Source organism: Petromyzon marinus, chromosome 12 (genome assembly GCF_048934315.1).
Source record: "Petromyzon marinus isolate PM22_M1 ecotype Great Lakes invasive population chromosome 12, UKy_Petmar_22M1.pri1.0, whole genome shotgun sequence".
Taxonomy (NCBI): domain Eukaryota; kingdom Metazoa; phylum Chordata; class Hyperoartia; order Petromyzontiformes; family Petromyzontidae; genus Petromyzon; species Petromyzon marinus.
The window spans coordinates 12,341,490-12,363,325 of NC_133678.1; the positions used below are offsets into that span (position 1 = coordinate 12,341,490).

The 21,836-nt window shown below is 49.1% G+C and overlaps 2 protein-coding genes and 1 long non-coding RNA gene across 8 annotated transcripts in view; 1 reads left to right on the top strand and 2 right to left on the bottom strand.

The window, feature by feature from the left end:
* Positions 1-18,059, top strand: part of LOC116941563 (uncharacterized) — a 29,140-nt gene extending 11,081 nt beyond the window's left edge. The window contains exons 7-14 of one of the 3 annotated variants that reach the window (XM_076066616.1): positions 1,465-1,518; positions 1,778-1,846; positions 9,493-9,612; positions 9,832-9,939; positions 10,744-10,830; positions 12,325-12,499; positions 13,752-13,822; positions 14,840-18,059. In XM_076066616.1, the coding sequence (XP_075922731.1) occupies positions 1,465-1,518; positions 1,778-1,846; positions 9,493-9,612; positions 9,832-9,939; positions 10,744-10,830; positions 12,325-12,499; positions 13,752-13,822; positions 14,840-15,009 (854 nt within the window). In that variant the 3' untranslated portion in view covers positions 15,010-18,059. The remainder of the gene's footprint in view (positions 1-1,464; positions 1,519-1,777; positions 1,847-9,492; positions 9,613-9,831; positions 9,940-10,743; positions 10,831-12,324; positions 12,500-13,751; positions 13,823-14,839) is intronic. The other 2 variants (XM_032952738.2, XM_076066617.1) reach the window with 2 other exon arrangements.
* On the bottom strand, positions 1,044-5,523 carry LOC142924342 (uncharacterized). Of its 2 annotated transcripts, XR_012941548.1 has the most exons (4): positions 5,436-5,523; positions 5,196-5,275; positions 3,611-3,791; positions 1,044-1,646 (listed from the first exon to the last, which is right to left on the bottom strand). It is a non-coding gene; the product is annotated as an uncharacterized LOC142924342 (long non-coding RNA). The 2 variants fall into 2 exon arrangements; XR_012941547.1 differs by lacking the exon at positions 1,044-1,646 and having other exon boundaries at positions 2,273-3,791.
* Positions 15,737-21,836, bottom strand: part of LOC116941562 (protein EFR3 homolog B-like) — a 73,728-nt gene continuing 67,628 nt past the window's right edge. For all 3 annotated transcript variants that reach the window (XM_032952737.2, XM_032952735.2, XM_032952736.2), the window contains exon 23: positions 15,737-20,900. In XM_032952737.2, the coding sequence (XP_032808628.1) occupies positions 20,795-20,900 (106 nt within the window). In that variant the 3' untranslated portion in view covers positions 15,737-20,794. The remainder of the gene's footprint in view (positions 20,901-21,836) is intronic.

Sequence of the window (21,836 nt, forward strand, 5' to 3'; positions counted from 1 at the left end):
GATACCCCCTGTCATTGCCTCCCGTAGCCACCAGTCCCTTCACACTCACAGCTGATACCCCTGTCATTACCTCCCGTAGTCACCAGTCCCTTCGCATTCACAGCTGATACCCCTGTCATTACCTCGTGTAGCCACCAGTCTCTTCCAACTCACAGCTGATACCCCTGTCATTACCTCCCGTGGCCACCAGTCCCTTCGCACTCACAGCTGACTCCCCTGTCATTACCTCCCGTAGCCACCAGTCCCTTCACACTCACAGCTGATACCCCTGTCATTACCTCCCGTAGCCACCAGTCCCTTCGCATTCACAGCTGATACCCCCTGTCATTGCCTCCCGTGGCCACCAGTCCCTTCACACTCACAGCTGATACCCCTGTCATTACCTCCCGTAGTCACCAGTCCCTTCGCATTCACAGCTGATACCCCTGTCATTACCTCCCGTGGCCACCAGTCCCTTCACACTCACAGCTGATACCCCCTGTCATTACCTCCCGTGGCCACCAGTCCCTTCACACTCACAGCTGATACCCCCTGTCATTGCCTCCCGTAGCCACCAGTCCCTTCACACTCACAGCTGATACCCCTGTCATTACCTCCCGTAGTCACCAGTCCCTTCGCATTCACAGCTGATACCCCCTGTCGTTACCTCCCGTGCCCACCAGTCCATTCACACTCACAGCTGATACCCCTGTCATTACCTCCCGTGGCCACCAGTCCCTTCACACTCACAGCTGATACCCCTGTCATTACCTCCCGTGGCCACCAGTCCCTTCACACTCACAGCTGATACCCCCTGTCATTACCTCCCGTGGCCACCAGTCCCTTCACACTCACAGCTGATACCCCTGTCATTACCTCCCGTGGCCACCAGTCCCTTCGCACTCACAGCTGATACCCCTTGTCATTGCCTCCCGTGGCCACCAGTCCCTTCACACTCACAGCTGACTCCCCTGTCATTACCTCCCGTGGCCACTAGTCCACTCACACCGCATGTAGACTCGACTGTCATTACACAATGAAAAGGCAGAAGAAAGAGGGTGAGACGCTTTTGGAAATCTGAAATTGACAGCGAACAGCAACAAAACTATTTTCCAAAGGCAGCCGATTCCAAAACTTGCAATTGCCGTGGGAAAAGCCATTTAGGAGTCTGTACGATTTAGGAGTCTCTACGATGCAAGAGTCGTAACAATGACAATGACGTCTTGCACATATCCGGGCTCTCGGTCAGTTACCCGTTTGTAGATTACCAGAATAATTTCACATTTGCATCTTTGTATGCGTGAATTTCTTTCGCACCGTACGCAGCCAACCGCGATAGTCTTTCATCAACTGGTAGCCCCTGGAGTGCGTTTTTTTTTGGTTCTCATTGTAAACGGCGACATCTTTTCGTTTGCAAATCAGCCCAAGTGCAGAATGTTTGAGCAAACCGTCAATTGACTCGTGCTTGTATTCGTTGGCTTACAGCGCAGGACATCACTCCCAACTGCAATGTCCTGTGCTTCTCCGCGACACTTCAAGGTGACTGAAACAAGCTGCTCGATCACAGCCGGGCATCGCCGCCATCCCCCCTCCCACCGCCTCTCTGAGCTCGGCTCTCTCGGCGTCGCGTGATTCCGATCCTCCCATTCCCTTCATCTCTTCAGCTTCTGAGGATGCGACACATCAAGGATGCAGCCATTTGATGTTTAATGTTTTTTGGGTTTTGTTCCTTCCCCCCACCCCCCCCCCCCCCCGTGCACAACTGAATCTCGTTACTATCCGTGTTCTCATCACGCAGATGCGTCACTGCCCCCTTCTCCGCCTCTCTTCGGCGTTATGATGTCGAAGAACGCCACTCTCGCTCAAGGTACACGGGGATGTCCGCAGGATGTTTGCGTGCGGCTTCGGATTTTTGTTGATATTTGTTTTTGTCTGTCCTCAATTGCATCGCGATCGTGCCCGTGGCATCCCATCGTGGGACAACGATGCGTGCCCATTCGGACATCCCGGCTGCTACCACGACATCAATGTGAACTAAAATGAGGATGCCACAGATCTACTTCTGAACGCACTCCGAAATGCCGTGTTGTCCACAATGCATGTGTGTTGAACCTCTTTCGCACCGTGCGTAGCCAACCATGCAATGTGCTGCCAAGGTTGTTCATCGCATGCCAATCAAATTGAAATGTGTCAATTTCAGTGCTGGGGTAAAGCCAAATTAAGTGACTAACCAAAGTTATTGTGGTGGGGTTTTTTTGGTGTAGTTATTAGTGATCGCGCCGAGAGACCCATCAACTCTAAGAACTTGGTTTAATCACCAGCGGATTGAGCCTGTAGATAACAAGAACAACAACACCACCACCAGAGCAGTGGTAACATGCACAACAACAACACCCGCCATTGGCCACGAAGTGGCGGTGACGTCACCACGGCGCCTGTGCCAGGCCAGGTGCACATTGAGGTCACGTGAAGTATTGAAGGCTCGATGACGGGAGTTGACGTGACAGACCGAGGTGCCGTGGGTTGACCGACTGAGATGACCGGAAGATGCACCCCCTACTGTGCCCAACTTGCTGCATTTTCGCCATACGGCGGTCCCGTTATTACGAGCGTCGCTCCTTTGCCCTCCGTTGTTGTTGGAGGGGCGACTTCCTTCCAAGTGACCAGTAGCAGCAGCGTCCTTCACGAACCTCCTCCACGCGCGCACGCTCACAGGCAGCCATCAACCGTCTTGTGCCCGGCATTTCGTGACGAGTGTTTTACAAAGTGAGCTCGATATCTCCGTGCCCAAGTGAGCATCCCGCAGAATTCAACCTCAATGGTGGCCCTAAACCGTTCGTGGAAATTCCACGGTTGCATGGATGGGAGAAGTCTAGCACTGATACGTAGTTTTCGAGTCGTGCTGCGCGTTGTTAGGCACGAAGTCCGACGTTTCGCTCCGCGTGCTGGGAGCTTTTTCAGGAAGTGAAACCTATTTTACTATTAAAAAATATGTATTTTACCAGCTAAGGCCCCACTGCGCTATATAGCTATTTTTTAGAAGCGACCTGGCCATCACAAATGAAAGCTCAACAACTTATCACGTTGGAATTTATAGCAGCCAAAAATAGTCTTAACGCGTGACGTTGATTCTAAATGTGGAGGGGAAAACCCGGAGGACCCAGAGAAAAATCCACGCGACCACGGGGAGAGAGACACCGCAAACTCCAAATATACAGCAGGCGTCAGGGTCGGGATCGAACCTACGACCTCCTGTGTACCAGGCGAGGTAATTAACATCTCATCAGGGTCGGGATCCAATCGACGACCTCCTGGATACCAGGCGAGGTAGTTAACATCTCATCAGGGTCGGGATCGAACCCACGACCTCCTGCATAGCAGACGAGATAGTTAACATCTCATCAGGGGCGGGATCGAACCCACGACCTCCTGCATAGCAGACGAGATAGTTAACATCTCATCAGGGTCGGGATCGAACCCACAACCTCCTGTATACCAGGCGAGGTAGTTAACATCTCATCAGGGTCGGGATCGAATCCATGACCTCCTGGATACCAGGCGAGGTAGTGAACATCTCGCCACCTTGGCGCGTTAGAAGGGACATTAAGTAGCTTGAAGAAGGCCCCCTCACACAAGTGACGATGGCCGGTGGTCTCCCTGGGCTTGCCCGCTGTGAACACAAAACGCCAACGCCAGAGGCTCGTCGTTTGTCCCAGGTGGTGATGGTGGTGGTGGAGCCACGCGGCTGATGGTGGAGGAGGTCATCCTCGGCTCCACGTTTCCTCCCTCCTTTCCGAAGGCGACCGTGCTCCCTGTAGCACGCACGGGTGAGGCAACAAAGACAACGGTCCCCCGTGTAGCCTGAACAGAGAGTTGGGACAAGTGGTGTTAGCGAGCACCTAATGAAGACCGGCACAGCACACGAGAGGGTGATGTAGCCAAGACCCCGCCCAGCCGCCTTTGTCTCCCTCGTGGCGATGTTTACACACCGAACCAGGTACTCACTTGAGGCTGAGTCGACCTAGGGAAGGCCAGTTCGGATAATCGTCACCGGTGTTTGCCGTGAACGGGAATCAAACTCGGGTCGTCTGGTTCGTAGCACAACGCGTTACCGCTAAACTACCTACACTGTGAGCCGCCGTATGTGGATGAATATTCATACCCCCCCCCCCCCCCCCCGTCAACCATCAATTCAGGAAATACGAAGTAATGGAACAGGTAATGGGTGAAGTAGTGTAGAGTGGAATGTGATGGGTGACGAAGGGAAGGGGTGATGGTGTGAGCTGATGATGGGGGAGTTGTTACGGCTGGGTTCAGGTGGCTCCAGTGCAGTGGTTTTCAGAGTGTGGTCCGCAGTCCGATCCAGAAATAATGGCAACGTTTATATCTTTTGTTTCTGACGTTAATTCATATTTTACTTACGATATTTAATAATAATAAATGAAGTTAGTAAAACTACCCTGATTAAATTACCCTAACCCTCAGATATAAATGCCACCCCCTAAACAAACGTAAATCTGCGTGTAAACTTAATAAAATTCCGGTAATATGAATGATTTAGCGAACCTGTCAACCCATTATCAGTCCCCTACCTTATTACAAACCAATTCAGACCTCATTGGTCACCCCGTGCCCCTTATAAATCTCAACGTTCATCCTTCAAATTCCCATCACAAGGGAGACACACAAACAAATAGACTAAAATAAATGTTGCCCGTATTGAAACAGCTGTACGCCGAATGGACCTGCAAACTCAATTTCCCTGCACCAAGAATACGGGGCAAAACTGTGTGGGATGACACGGTATGATTTTGGTATCACCTGGTATTTATAGAGAGGTAAGTGAATGCGTTTCGTCACCAGGTGTGTGTGGCTGAGTGGTCCGCGGAAATGTTTGCATCGGCCGAGTGGTCCGTGGGTCAAAAGAGTTTGAGAAACGCTGCTGCGGAGGGAGAGCCATTGAGGGCTGCTCGGCTTCACGGCTTTCAGAAAGCCTTCGTGTTAAACTGACTTTGAGCAGTCAACGCCACTCGTGACCACTAGGGGGTGCTAATCGGTTAATGTCTGCCTGGGTGTGGGGCGTGAGTGGGGAAAAGGAGTTTAAATACAGCAGCGCCCCCTGGTGGCGAGATGTTTTACGTGAGAAATACAATTTCCCGCCCCTCCCCCAAATATCTATTTTGTGCATTTTCCTTCCTCCCCTCTCCTCAGCTCACCTTGCCACCCCTCCACGTCTCCAGTTCTCCTCCAATACCACCACCTCCTCACTGTCTCCAGGTCTCCCTCCACTTGTTGCCTAATCACCCGGATGAGACAGGGGGACGTACAGCAACACACGTTAATGACAATTATCTCACCTGTATATTCTTAGTTCTTACCGAAAGAACTAAGGATATGAATTACTGCAGTCACGAAAGCTTTAAATCAAAATTTATATCACCTGTAGTCACACTCACCTGTTGGGCGGCTTTCCTCACGGCCGCCGCGCTGCCCGGGACTCGCTCCTCTTGGCTCGTCCACTCTGCCACTGAGCCACCAACTGCCACTGAGCCACCAACTGCCACTGAGCCACCAACTGCACTGAGCCACCAACTGCCACTGAGCCACCAACTGCCACTGAGCCACCAACTGCCACTGAGCCACCAACTGCCACTGAGCCACCAACTGCCATTGAGCCACCAACTGCCACTGAGCCACCAACTGCCACTGAGCCACCAACTGCCACTGAGCCACCAACTGCCACTGAGCCACCAAACAGAGATTTTGGTGGTTCTGGCAAACAAGTCCTTGCGCCGTGCATTCATGCAGCAAAGAAAGTGTGATGTGTGATCACTAACACTGCTAATAAATACAAAACAAAAATTTACTTAGTGGGATTTCAACTCAGGTTCCACTGATTTACAAAGCAACATCTTTTCCTCTCTGTCACAAGAGACACGGTATGATGTCTGAGAGCCGTGGGATATATGACTGAGACTTCGGTGTTGCATATATGGCTACATCATATAGCTTGGTAGTATCCGAGTCTCAGTTATCTGTACACGAAGACTCATAGAAACAGAGCCAAGTCTCTGGTGGCTGAGTGGAAATTTGTTTGGGTTTGTAAGCCGTTGAAATTTGGGTTCTCAAAACCAGCTTGTTTCCTTTATATTTTAACGTTAAAATATTAAATAGTTTCAATATTAAAGTATAATTGGAGTTTAACTTGGGTCCTCCGATCCACAAATTCACACTCTCCCCCACTTTTATACTGAGGTATTTATGACTGACTATAGCTTGGGAGACCTTCAGGTACACGTTTCTCCAAATTCTTAACAAACATGCTCCGTTGGTTAGATTTAAAACTAAAGGCAACCGCCCACCATGGTTTGATCATTTGCTTACAAAGCTCATGAAAACTAGGGACAAGGCTTGGTAATGTGCTCAGAAAAGTAATTTGGTCAATGACTGGCTAGAATACAGGATTTAAAGGAATAGATGCGTCAAAAAAATACGGCATGCAAAAAATGCCTACTTTTCTTCCACTCTCCTGGAATCACATGTAAATGCCCTGGAAAACAATCAAATGGATCGAAAAGGCATCCAAAATAGACAATCTGCCCGTTGAGCTTAACCGAAATGGGGAATATTTTTCAGATCCCAAAAAGATAGTTGACAATTTTAACCTTCATTTTTCTGAAGCTGGGAATCTTTTTGATAATGTATTGGGAGTCACCCCTGCTCATGCAAATTCCTACACCCCTGTCCAAACTTTAATACGAATTTAGTTTCCAGCCAATCCACGAAAGCAATGTTCTGAAACAAAAGGCCTACCTCAAAGGGTCCTCCTCTACTGGAGCAGATAGTATTCCCGTCTTTGCTCAACTAACTGTTGGTCACCTAATATACAAACCTATAGCCCATATTTTTAACCTGTCCATCAAAAAGCATTAGTTCTTCTACAATGGAAACATTCCTATGTCCGTCCACTTCACAAAGGGGGCCCTAAAGATGATCCAAAAAACTATCGACCTATCTGAATTTTGTCCCCGTTGATGAAATTTTTTGAAAAATTATTGACCTACCAAATTAGCAGTTTCCTGTCCACCAACAATCTACTACATCTTAAACAATCTGGGTTCCGAAAAGAATACAGTACCACATCTGCTGCATTAGACTCTCTGAATCACATTTACAGTAGCCTTGATAATAAGCAGTACTGTGCCTGTCTTCTTCTAGATCTGTCCAAAACTTTTGATACAGTAGACCACAACACCCTGCTTAGTAAACTAAGTTGCCTCGGTTTTTCCGAAAACGCAGTAAAATGGTTACAAAATTACCTCTTTTCTCGCACCCAAACTATATTCACAGATGGTTGGAGGTAAAATAGTGTTAAGATAACAAAAGAGGTTCCACAGGGCTCCATCCTCGGCCCCCTTTTGTTCTCTCTTTATGTCAATGATTTGGGCACTGACCTGGATCATTCCAGGGTATTTTTTTGCAGATGACACGATACTGATTACTGCTGGCCGCTCTCCGGATGACGTGATTGCTAAGCTACAGGGTGATTTCAACAAACTACAACATCAGCTAGTTGCTCTTAAACTAGTCCTGAATACCTCCAAAACCAAGGTACTATGCTTCTCACCAGGACTAAAGCAGGAAGTTATTTTCCCCAATTACATTCCGTAAATAATTATTAAATAGAGCAAGTCAAGATCAATAAGTATCTTGGGGTCATCCTGGATTCAAAACTGAATTTTGAAGATCACATTGATTATATTGGTAAAAAGACAAAAATAAAAATTGGTTTTCTGTATCGACACAAGCACTGCTTCCCCCCAATGTTCCGCTTGGAATTGATAAAAACTACCATACTGCCTCTACTTGACTGCTGTGCCATCGTGTATAAATCAGCACCAAGTACTGTACTGAAGAAGCTTGATTCCATCTATCACTCGGCCTTAAGATTTACATTGAACTGCCCATATAGGACTCACCACTGATCTGTACATTGGGTCAAACTTAACATCTCTTAATGTTCGACGGCTTGTGCACCAGGTCTTATTTATTGACGATGTACTTACAAAAAAATCCGCAGACTACCTGCTGGATCTCCTCTCTGTTTCAAAGAACAAATTTTACCTCAGTCTTCGCTCATCTCCCAGCTTCACATTCCCTATTGCCGTACATAAACTGGAGGAAGGGCCTTTGCTATTGATGCCCCCAGGGTCTGGAATGCTATTGCCAATTAACTACAACTTAAATCGCTACCAATGAGATCTTCTCTCAAAACTGCTCTAGAGGAGTTGTACACCCCTAGCTGCCACTGCTATTCATTGGCGTAAAATAAAATAAAAAATTTCGCTCTGGATGACGCTGCAAAGTATTATCTGTATTTGATTTAACGTGCTTATCTTAAAGGGGCATTGAAAAACTTGATACTCCGACTGATGCTTCTGTTGTTGTGGAGTAACTCATGCAGCCAGCTATTGCTCTAGGATTTGGTGTTACATGTTATTTATGTAGTTTATTGTAAAAATTCGGTCACAGTCCCTATGATCACTATTACGTTGCAATTATGGCTTTATTTTTTGGTGATTTCGAAAAGTTTTTTTGTTTGGACATGTTTGTTTTGTTGTAGTACGGAGTTAGACTGATGGCCTTAATCTAAGTTTTCTTGTGGTTGTTGTTGTTGTTGTTTGACTTGCATCCCACTGGGATTTTTTGCACACGACGTTGGTGTACGGTGCTTTTTTCAGGAATATTTTGCTGTTTTTTCATGGATTTTCTGTTTGCACAGTCACATAGTCACTTTAACATGTTTTCTTGTTCGTGTTTTTGTTTTTTTGTTTGTTGTGGTTGCACCCGATTCAAGAGCCGAATGGCTCACAGTGCTATACCAAAATAAATAAACTGAAAACTGAAAAAAAAACAGATTGAGATGCAGGCACCACTGAATATTAACCTAACTTCAGATTTTACCAGCGCTTGAACCTATGTGGGTTTGGAGAAAATATGTTGTGGGTCACCGACCCGGACAGAGCAAGTAGGGCAATTGGGATGTGATTGGACAGAGAAGCCCAAAACATAAACTTAAAACTAAACTATTTTTATTTTACCAGGTAAGGCCCACTGAGCTACATAGCGTTTTTTTCAGAAGCGAGCTGGCCACAAATTATAGCTCAACGAAGTGGCCTACCATGTAGAAATACACAGCAGCCAAACACTCTAAACGCATGTTTCTAAATGTGGAGGGAAAGCCCAGAGGACCTGGAGAAAAATCCATGCGACCAAGGGGACAGAGGCATGCAAACTCTAAATATACATCAGGCGTCAGGGTCAGGATCGAACCCAGGTCCTCCAATATACCAGGCGAGGTAGTTAAACATCTCGCCACCATGGCGCCCTGTATAGGACATTCAGTTGCTTGAAGAAGGCCCCTTTCCAGAAGGGACGATGACTGGTGGCCTCCCTGGGCTTGTCCGCTGCGAACACAAAACGCCAATGGCAGGAACTCGTCGTTTGTCCCAGGTGGTGATGATGGTGGTGGTGCTGATGGAGCCACGCGACTGACGGTGGAGGAGGTCACCCTCGGCCCCACGTTTCTTCCCTCCCTTCCGAAGTCGACCGTGCTCCCTGCAGCGCGCACGGGTGAGGGCCGGGATCGAATCCACGACCTCCTGTATACCAGGCGAGGTAGTTAACATCTCGCCACCGTGGCGAGATTCAAAACAAGCCATAACAACAGAGATCTCACGCGGCCGTATTGTTGCAATGCGTGTGTTAACCCCTCCCGTTCAGTAGGCTCGTATTGTCCCAATCGTGGCTGCGGCGCTGGTCACAGCGAGTGCTGGTGTCTCCGCGTGCCAGGAGACGCGATCCCGCCTCCTCCGCCCTCGAGTGCCGCTCACCCCGTGACCACCGATCGATCGGACGAACGCGGCAGCTCCTCCGCAACGAGCAGAGCCACCGTGACCGGTAAAGACCCAGGGGGGCGGGTGGGGGGGTGGGTTGCGGTCGCACGTTGGGAGTTGTGGGGAGTCCCCTTGGCGAATGCCTCCCGGTGGTTACTGGGCAAGTTAACAGATGCCCAGTGCCGGATGAAGCGAGTGCGGGGCCTGGAGCATGTGATGTTATAAAGGGGCCATAAAATATAAAAAAACACGTAAATATGAAAACACAAATGTTTAACTTGCACAGTAAACTAATTGTATTTTTTCATTTGCTATACAGCCAGATAATACGACAAATCGCTAACCTTAAACACCCAGTCGTTCAGAAAAGTCGAAGGCGGTATAGTACTGTAGTAATAGAGCAAGTGCAGAATCACTGAACCGGAAAAGATAGCTTCAAACCATTGAGCACGGGGCCCTTGAAAGTTCGGGGCCAGTGGCTACTACATGTGTAGCTACTTTTGTTACGAGGATAATCCGGCACCACAGGTGCCACGTATGAACCACACGCAAAGACAAAGATCTCCCGTATAGCCTTTAACAGACTGTATGGGCAAGTGCTTCAGCGAGTAGCACCGACGAAGGCCGGAACGGACACACGAGTGAGTGGGTGGCCAGCACCACGCCACCCACCCCTCTTCGTGTGCCCTGCCAGCGGCATTCGTAGCTGGCTGGCTCACTATAAACAGCACTTGCCCCAACAGTCTGTCAATGCTCTATATACGGGGGGGGGGGGAGGGTGTTTGTCGTCGTTTGCTTAATGTTCACGAACTCAATGGACACGCTGTGGCCGTGCGCCCGAGACGAACTCGCTGTGTTCTTGGCACAGGTGCGGTGGCCACCCGCGGCCGTGACCTGCACTCGAGCACCTCCAACCGGACAGCTGAGCGCCAGCCCACGCCGCCGGCGATGTTTGGTCGGTAGATCCTCGTGGACGCATTACCGCGGTGGGGGGAGGGGGTGGTGGTGGCAGGGCGCGGTTAGCGCAATCACATCGCTCGCTTCAGTGGCGAAACTCGGCGCACGTGGCCTAGGTGAAAGCCCGAAACGTCGAACGAAGGACGGTCAACTGCATCCCGCGGCGATTTCAGATGCGCCGTCGGCGGCCGTCTGGAACGCTCCTCATTCCGACGAGGAAGCCACTGGGAGTCGTTGCACCCTTAGAATCTCGATTGAGGAACTCATTTGTTGAGAACAGCCTCTTGTGTTTAGTTCGTTGCCCTTCGCCCGCACCTCCGATGAGCACGGTTGGCTACGTACGGTGCGAACGAAGTTCAGCTATGCACACGACGGGAAGATGCACGGGCTGCCACGGTGGCGAGGTGTTAGCTGCCTCGCCGGGGCTACAGGACGTCCTGGGTTCCATGTCGACCCTGGCGCCCGTATATTTGGAGTTTTCCCCGTGTTCGCGTTAACTTTTCTCCGGGTCCTGTTTTTCCTTCCACGTTTAGGAATCAACGTCCATTTCGAGTATCTCTGTGTGTGTGTCACGCACTGCCATACGCACATTTTGAAGCATTGTTCATGCGAAACGTGCATGTAAAAATTAGGGTCGAGTATTGTGTCATTTGTGGAACTCTTGTGATGTCACTGCCATCCATTTACATTTCACAACAATGCTGGTCCAACTTGGCTGGACGCTCCTCAACAATGAGCCACGGGACTGGGTAAATACGCGAAATAACAAATAATTATCTTGGCCATCAACTGCGCCAACGGAATTGCGTCGTGCACTTAGGAGCCGCCCATAAATGACGTCACGCGATTTTGGACGATTTTTGACCCCCCCCCTTCGTCACACGACGTCACAAAAAGTCAGACCCCCCCTCTAATATGACGTCACAAAGCTCTGCCCCCCCCGCCCCCCCAAAAAATGCTTCAAATCGCTTTAAACTATTGTCATTGTAGTGCGTATTTAATGTGGCGCTGCACTCTGATGCTGTAGGGGAAAACATTTATAAAAAAAAAAGTATATTGAATTAAGTAGAACGTGTTGTCTATATTCATTTAAAGTTGCGCATTTTGATGTGACGTCACATTTCTCAAACCCCCACCCCCCGCTCGTCACACATCGTCACACTATTTGTGTGCGCGTCAGTGTGGGGGAGTTGTCGTGTAGCGGTTAGCGCGCTGCGCTATGAGCCCGGCGACCCGACTTCGATCCCTGCGCACGGCCACTAACAGTGACGAATATCTGAACCGGTCCCGTGCCTCCTCTAGGTCGACTCAGCCTCAAATGAATACCTGGTGCGGTGCGTAAACATCGGGCGTGGTGTTGGCCACCCCACGCCCTCGTGTGCCACAGTGCCGGCCTTCACAGGTGCTGCTGCTCGCTAACAGCACTTGCCCCTACAGTGTGTTAAGGCTACACGGGGTTGGGGTGGGATCTTTGTTTGTTTTTGTGCGTCAGTGGTGTGCCGGCCGGTGTGGCCGTGGCGACGCGTGTCGCCCGGTTGGACCCCCGGCGAGGGCGGGCAGGGCTGCGTGCTCCGCACGCCGTGTGGCTGGGACACGCGGGGACGCTGCTCGCCCTGCGCTACCGGGCGGATTCCGCGAGACGACGGCCTGGCGCCCGCCCCGGCCACGTGCGTTCATTCATCCACTGAACAACAACAACAGAAGCAGCAGCAGCAGCAACAACACTGCTGCGCCCACTCCCCGTGACGCACAATGTTCAGAATGGGAGTATTTATTTACGCAGGAGAAATCCGATGAGCTATTAAGCTCTTTTTTCACGTGTCCAGCAGAGGTGAGTCAGAACGTTATACCACAATACAAAAAAAACACGATAGGAGTGCACATTATCGGAAAGGTAAACAAATAACCTTAACAAAAAAATACACAAATAAAACAAAACTATATATTTTTTTGTATCTTACTAGGTAAAGACAACCGAGGTATTAACTTATCTTTCAGAAGCGACCTGGCCACAAAATGTTGTTCGTACTGCAGTTGGCTACGCACGTGGCCGGTCACGCAGCCCTGCGGAGTGGAGGCAGCAAAGGGGTTGGTAGTGTATCGCGCACGTCGTGTTGCCAATGAGGTTGCCAGGAGAAGTGGACTCCACTTGTTCCGTCTGTATGGGATCGAGTGTTGCCCCCTCGCATGCGGGGGTGATCCTCCAGGTTGCTCTGGCTTCCTCCCACATGTGGAACCACTCACTCATCGGCTGACAAACTACTTACCACATAGAGGACTGCAGTGCTGGGACAATTATTGGCACCGGCTCACCAGGTGGCTGCTGCCGCTGCTGCCTTCTCACGTCTGTGGTTAGTGAGCTCAAATAATTATTGTTACTGCATGTAAGTGTTTGCTGTCAACTAGAAGAGAACACAATGTTCGCGATGCAGAAATGTGAACTAATAATGTAGAGGGTTTTTTTTTTTTTATCAATACCGTGCTGGGCACGGTACAACACTGCTCGTCGTGCCGAGTCGGCACGTTCGAGGGCCTGGGTTGAGTCCCCGGCCGTGCATGTCGTGCGTGTCATTAGCGACAGACCGACGAGGCACCCACGTGTCACCCTCGCATCTGCTTTTGACTGGGCCATCAAAGACGACGACTGCATCGCGCGCTTCTGTGGCCGTCTGGAACGGTCCTTCCTTTCGATAATAGGAAGCCACTGGAGCTATGCACTTTTACATCTACATTGGAAACTAATTTCTTGACAACTGCTTTCTTGTTGTTTAGTTTGTCCTGCCGCCGCACCACCGATTAGCACGCTTGGCTACGTACGGTGCGAAAGAGGTTCAGAATACATACGTGCGTGCGGTGCACGACTCATGTACATGGTGTGTGTGTGTGGCTCAAACGCCTGCGCAAATCCCCTTGCTGCAGGTGCTGCTGGTCTCAAGGGTGCAGCCTGAGCGGCAGAAGCCAAGGGCGAGTCCGATGCCTCGTCGGGGCCCGTAAGTCGCTTGCACTCGGTATGATGATGATGATGATGGTGGTGCTGCTCAGAACACCAGATGTGAGTAACACGAGTCGGGGGGCGAGCGAAGTGCCAGTGTTGGCGACAATGTTAGGGTTTGGTCTATAGGAGACGGAGGACCCTATATGGACCACGCCCTACCGCTACGAAACGGATCGCAAGCGACGGTTTCTGGGTATTCCGGCGCTGCAAGCGTCTTAGCTGCAGTAATCGGGTACTCTGGGAGAGAGGGAAAAAACATATTTTCGACCGGAACAAAAAAAGAAATCAGCGTTTATCATTTTAGTGCGGGCATCTTGAAGTGATCAAAGTGGCGGAAGCGGGCGCGATAATATTGTGGCTGTCTGCCAAAGGTGTTTGGAAATCCTAATTGGCCCTCTTGAGGATTCGATTCCCCTACCCCTAGCCTAGAGGTTGGCCTTAAGAGGTATCGGGCGAGGATGAGAGGTTGGGATCTTGAGAGGTGCTGGTTGGCTGGTTTGTTAATGTTGGGGTGGGTGATGGCTGTAGTCTGGTTGGCTACTGTCGTTCTGGATAGTGCGAGGACATGATGAGTGTGGTTCGGGTCAGGGTTATATTGAGTTGTAGTGTGACGAAGGCAGGAGCTTAACTATTGGGGGCGACGTGGCAGCGTTGTGCGATGCATAGTGGCCCAGTCGGCCACAAGGGGCCCTCGAATCAACAAAACAAGTTAAAACATTTAAAATATATAATTGGACCAAGCCCGATTAAGGCATCTGGCTCTCGTAACAACAGGGCAGCAGAACGTTGCGCGATCCACCCCCTTTGAGGAAACACTACACTGACGGGTGTAGCATGAAAGCAAGGCAACTAAATTGTATTGTAACATTTCAATGTAATCATTGTGAGACCGTCTTCCTCTAAACCCATACAGATCTAGTCATAGCCTACATATTGTTATTATACGGATTAACTCTTTGAAGGCCGCGTTTGATGTTGGACCGTGCTAACTGTGGGGGGGTGGGGGGCGCAGGGTTTGTGCGGTATCGGTGCGACAAGAGGCGGCAGCTCTGCTGGAGGGAGAAGACCCTCACCTCACCTGGGACCCAGCGACCTTCTCCTCCAGCCCAGCAGGAGCTGCCCGCATTCGGGAAGCATCAACCCCCCCCCAGCCCCCACCCCGCACACACCGCAGCAGCTTAGGAGGGGGCATCATTTGTGTAATGAATAACACGAAACTTTTAACACCATTTTTGTGTCATAGTTTTCCTGCTGGCATCACGGCCCGAGATTAAACTTCCACGTGGAACGTCACATTGTATCATTAATTCAGACGAGCCCTGTGGAGGGTGACAAGCGTTTTACTCCAGAGCCCCGACAGCGCAGTGATATTTGTATTTATTAGTTTCGGGGTGTGGAAGGAACGTGAGTTGCATAACAAAATCAAACTCGGATGAATCGGGTTTTTTTTTTACTGAAACGTGTCAAATTAAGGTATGGTCAAAATGACAGGAAGGTTCTTTGTGCGCTGGAATTTGTGACCACAGGTGGAGTAAGACCATCAATTTGAATGTAGAATCCCAGCAGTGTTGGCTCAGTGCCACCGCCAATGAGCCCTCCCCTTAGCCACTCAGACACCTTTAAAAATACTGAATTATTCATAATAAAGGTTTTTGGGTTAGATCGCGTTATTTATAAATGTGTCACAAGCCTCCACCACCCGACCACGGCCATTCAGTAAAAAAAAAGTGTCACGTTAACAAAAGACAAATTAGTTCACTGCTTTAGCCCACCGGTGTGTTTGACTGAATTAGTCGGTCGACGACTTTGATTCTTCATCAGTGAGCAGAGTTCATGCGGCAAGTCGGGGCGAAACGCACCGGCCACTTTAAAATGTCGCGAAAAAATAACAAATTTCGGATGCATAACAATAAATTCTCCACTTTATTGCACAGAAACAAATCACGTGAATGTAAAGCTGAAGAGAACATGAATTGATGACCGCAATAAATAAGTGAAAACGTGACGAGCTTTATAAATTGGAAAGTAAAGAGCCCGACAGCGCACAACGGGTCGCATTAATGCACAGCGGAGCGACAACGCGAGAGGGTGATAATCATCCATTATTTGGTCCAAAAATAAACGCAAGCACTCGAACAAACTCCAGTCCCGACGCCTCACTTCGATCCAGATTTTTACGAGCCCACCAACGCGCGATGCAGCCCTTGACGCAATTCTGACGTTTTCCCATGGAGCTAGAATGCCGGGCATTTAAATAGCACACTTCCATGTCCGAAACTGTTAACCAATTACTTTGAATGCAACCGCCTTGATTTTACAATTCACAATTTTTTCAAGGCCATATAATCGTATCAAATCAACCCATTCATAGGAGAGCGGAAGGCACATCGAAAAGAAGTCCAGCTGAAATTTTAATTTCCACGAGTGCCAACACTCTTCTGCCACGTCATTAAGCCCAATGTCAACATGAAATCAACCTCAAAGTTACGCGGAACATTTCACAAGCCACCTGGCAGGTGTCTTTTTCGCGAAGGTCACAGAACCAAATGAACCTCCTTGCATTCTTAGCCGGTTAAAGGTGGCACTCCCGAAGAATAAAGAAGGGCGTAACGTGCGGCTATCGATTGGCAGATGCGGTGAAACTGGACCTCAGTGGACACCGCAGGCTGAATCTTGTGAAGTGACTACATCAGTGCACGTGCAAAAGATAAAAGTAAAAATACGGGGGGGGGGAAGCTAGGCAGTTATTGAATCCCATGGAATCTTAATTGTAAGTTGGAAAATCAATGTGAAATACTGCTTTACAGGACCGATGTGTATAACAGCAGCCTTACTCTGACATACTATAAATGGAGAACCCAGTGTTGGAACACCTGCTAGCGTTGGCTTTAATGTTGCCAATTAGTTTCTAAAACGCATAATGAACAGAATGGACGGCTGATCGTTTTCCGAGTTACCGCTACTACGACGACACTCAGCCAGAGCTGGTGATTGATTGGGATGCCGCAAGTCACACACTCCCAATTGGTCAAATCAGGCAGAGTCACGTGTCCATGCTGGAATTGGTATATTCATGTACAACACTTGGCATGTATTGATTCTCCCCCACCCCCTCCCCCACCTCAATTGGATTGTCACAGGGTTGAAACAAATTCTTTCGTTCTATCGGTAAAGTCACGTAGGTAAAAATACAAAATAAAGTTAATCAAATCGCGACGTTTCGGAGGCAACACAAGCCCCCGTCATCAGGTGTAACGAGCACAGCAAAATTACAGTAAAGAGAGATTTGTAATAATAATCTCTTATTACAAATCTCTTATTACAAATGGCTCTCTTTACAGTAATTTTGCTGTGCTTATTAAACCTGATGTCGGAGGCTTGTGTTGCGCCTCCGAAACGTCGCGATTTGATTAACTTTATTTTTTATTTTTACCTACGTGACTTCACCGAAAAAAAACAAAGAGTACGGATCATTGCAATCACGAAAACTTCAAATCTAGAATTGCAATATATTCTTGTATCACTTGTAGCTCTCTCAGTCTATGCCGTCTCACGTACACGACAGTGTTCGCCTCCATTAGTTCTTAACTTTAACATTTGTACATAATGAGCGTAAATTGTAAACGATTGCCGCGCTCGGAATTGCTCGCATTGCGAAGTGCGCACGCGGATCCATTTGAATCCGAGAGAATCATCACGTGCCCAGTGTCGCCACCATCACGTTCGCATCATCAAGAGTGATCCGTCAATCATTGGACCGTTAAGACAGTGATTCAAGCATCGGGCAATTTATGACTCGTGCCTGGGCAATTTATAATTCAGGTGAGGCCATCGAGAATTCATTATCCATTTCCAGAACGGACATTTATGTAAAAATAGTGATGATTTTGCACCCACTGACATCAGGGTTTCTCCACGATTTTAGTTTCTGGTAGTTCTAACATTTGGAAACTGACACTTGATATCGGTACACAATGACCCGCTCTTCTGACCGACGACATCACGCCTTCTTTAATGACCACTTTGTAGCGAACTACGCACTTTGGTAATTAATGCGACCTCCACCCACCCCCCCCCCCCAAATGTGTAACATATTACAATCGTATAAGCCGGCTGTTAAGAATTGAGGAGCGATGGCTAATCAAAGATGTATAGGCGTATTTGCATTAATATACTAATCAAAATGTATAGCGAGTTTGTGCGAATACACCACGATACATGTTTACGTGTAAGGCGTGTGTGTATGTGTGCATCCACTGAACAGTAAATCACATCCGGTAAAACTTTCTACAAACGCCTCGCCGGCTGAGCAAAGCCCCGCTTCGCGTTGCTCCTCGATGACCTTGAAACGACATTCGTTGAACCGCGCCCTACACGTTCGCGGTACGGGCAGGCCAACACTTGCACGCGTGTGGACTGTTAAGAGCGTGCAGGCAAACGCGCCACCGTCGAATCGAGTTGCTCAATAGAGGCCTCATCTGAAGAGTCGAGAGTTCTGCTGTCGCTCAAGGCCGAGTCCAGCTCGTGGAAGGCACCAGCCAGATGTTGAGTTCCGAGTCTGACCTAAAGGAGGTTACCACCTCGCCTCCAAGGGAGTGGCCATAACCGACCATCCTTACCCCATGCTCTTCATCGTCCCACCTGACCCAACAAGACGGAGTATAACGTGGTCCCACTCCGCACAACCGGCCATCTCAATGGGTGCAGACACACACACATATTTTTAATGCAACAGTATTGCCGAGAGCGTTTTTTTGATTAACAACACCTCCATTCTCACTTCGCTCACCACCAGCCTCACAACCACCACCCTAACCCTACACTTATACAATCCTCGATCAATTGGCATAACGTATGCAGTGCTCAAAACAATAATCATCATTGGCACACTGATTTAGCCAGACGAGTCCCATACATTCCTTAATCCCGAAGCACACCGATTTCTAATGCCCTCAGAACTAAACTGAAAGATTTCGCAAGTGCGTGCATAACCAAATTGGCAGGATTAAAACTCGGAAGGTTTCGCCGTACAAGTTGCATCACCGCTGTTGAACCGACAGTGGATTAATCATCGTGGCCCTGGGAACCCAATAATTACGAACAAGCAGCAGCGACAGAGGGTGGCATCGCAATACCCTCTCACCTCTCACCACCCGGCACACGCAGCTCAAGGAGCCGGGAGGCTCTAGGCAGTGGACCGAGGGGCGAGAGGGCGTTCTGTGCCATATACACTCCTACGCATGGGGCTTAGGGCCGTGTCTGTGTTCGATAACCTCGGGTTGGTTTTATACTCTTAAGTGCATCCGTACATTTGGTTTAATAATTGCTCAATGGACTGGTTGGCCGGCTTGCGTTTTGTTAATTCCATATTATTAGTGGTGGACACAATAACCACCGGGTGGAATGGATGTCCAAGCAAGTGCTTCATCTCAACTTGTCAAAACCCACCATTCCACACTTTACTATAGCCTCTCTCCCTGCTGGTTGAATAATTCTACAAAGTGCTGTATGCCACCCTGGCCACCACCATCCCTGCTACGGGACAAGAACGGCCACTCCCGTTTACAATTCATCCTTCGTTTGGTTTGTGTTGGGACGTTGGAAGTCATCGCAAGCACCGTCCGAGCGAGACCACATGCCGCCCGCGGGCAGATTTCCCCCCATCAAAATTTTACGCTGCGAACTAATGGCGACGTAATGCCGCGCGTGTGTTAAATAAATCAATCAATCCAGCATTAGATGTAAAACATTAAAGTAAGCCCCATTCGCCAATTGCCGGTGCAGGACGCAACAAATAAAAATGCCTCCGTCAGCGCACGCACCTACACAGAAGCAGTTGCGTACGTACAAACGGTGCACGCAAAGCGCCACCACCCAAAATATATATATAGCGCAGAGCCTATTTCGTAAAACGTACAAACACATACTCGTACTGCATGGGGATCCACCTATTCATATTGCTCCTTGTTATATGTTCAAAACTCAAGTCTTATTAAGTAAGGTAGCTTTTCCAAGAACGGCCCACGCGATGAGTGAGATCCATCAACTGTTAAAATCCAAGTATTGGTCAATCGTTACAAAATGTGCAGCTAAGTACACTGCAAATAAGAGAATGCCTCCAAGGCGGGAATGAATAAATCATGGGGCAGCCCCCGGAGAAAGTGTCCAACGATTCGAGCCAAAGGGAAGGGCTGGTGTGTTTAAATGCCAGAGTTAAGAGAGATTCCAATTAACTCGAGCAAAATACGTTATTTTTACTGCTCCAAAATATACTCTATGCAGCACCAACCACGCATTCCGCTGGCTTTTGTAATGGTTTTTGATGTTTAGAAAGGCTGAGGATTTGCGTGTGAACGTGCGCATATGCGGTAAAGTTCATACGCACTCAATTTCACAAGATGCAAAACAAATGCTGAGTATGGGCTCTCGATTTATTTATGGAAAGCATTTCCCGTTTACTCTTTCTTAATGCGTTTGCAATAACATGCCTGCCTGTCTGGCTCTGGTGACAATTCACTGTGAATTGAGAAGCCCTCTGTATAAACGGGGGCTAATGTCTAGCTCTCCGATGTGTTTTCAGGGGTTGTGCCGTGGTGGTATTGTTCGGCACGATGTCCGACGATTCGCTCCACGTGCCCCCTTCAGGCACTTGATTGAAAACACATCGGAGGGCTAACGGCAAAAAACGCGAACGCCTACGCAGTAATGGAGCTGGTGTCGGCTGCGCACACACACACGTGCACACACGTACACACGTACACACGCACACACGCACACACGCACGATGCAGAATGGAGATCGATGGGCTTTGGGCCCAGTCGCACACCACAGCACTGGGACTTGACGACCCACCACATACACACACACACACCACACGTGCCTGGTGTCTCGGACAATCCAAGGCCGAGCCTGCCGCCGTGAGTCTTCTGCCATCCAACGCTCTCTCCCCCGCATCCGACTGTCGCCTTCAGTAGACGCAGAGGTCGGGGAAAGTCATCTCGTACACGGGCACGGAGCGGCACGGAATCTGGCCCAGCTTCCCGGGCACGGAGCCCGACGGGCTGGGCGGTGGCCTGCGAAGCGCGGGAACCATCGTCGGCATTCGCGCGAAGACCAGGGGGAAGGCGCGTGTGTGTGCGTGTCGTGTGTGCGCGTCGTGTGTGCACGTCGTGTGTGCGCGTCGTGTGTGCGCGTCGTGTGTGCGCGTCGTGTGTGCGCGTGTTCTGTGGAGGCTGTGTAGAGGAGGCACGTGCAAGATGTTATTGGGCGGTCGGAGAAAAATCAGCGGAAGCGCCAGGTGGTCAAAACGCAAAAATTTGGTGCCATGAGAACCAAAGGTGGTGGCATCTGCCAGTCATCTGATTCAGTGAACCCATAACAATGGAGTTTGTGCCTTGACCTGCCACAGAGTCTCAACGTCAACCGAGCCTGACACGAGCGCTGTCGTAACGTCACTTATGTAATAATTTCACCATTTGTTTATTTATTTTGCTTGTTACTCAAGGAAGTCTTTGCAGAAGGGTCCTTCAAAATGTTCACAGTAGGGGTAAAATATTACCATGTACTGTACATTTTAAAAAAATATTTGCGGGAAATTAAGATTTTTTTTCAAATTTTGAACATGAGGGCAGCATAGACAGGCCTACACGCGTGACTGACGTCACAGGATGTACGTGTGTTTAACTTCTTTCGCAGCGTACATCGCCAGCCGTGCTAATCGGAGGTGCGGGGGAAGGACAACAAACTAAACACAAAAATCAGTTCTTAAGAAATTCGCTTTCAATTATTAAAATTATCTTTAACATCCACCTTGAAACAGACGGCACACGTATCTTTTTTCACGGTTAATAACACCCGCAGTCTTAATCAGGGCGGCCACTGCATTCCAACCGTGAACCTCTGCAACAGGCGCTGCCGCGTGGCCATGCCAACGCCCGCACGTTACGTGAAAAATCATCTTCCTGGGACTCCTCACGTCATCTCGGAGAACAACCCGGGAAGACGACACC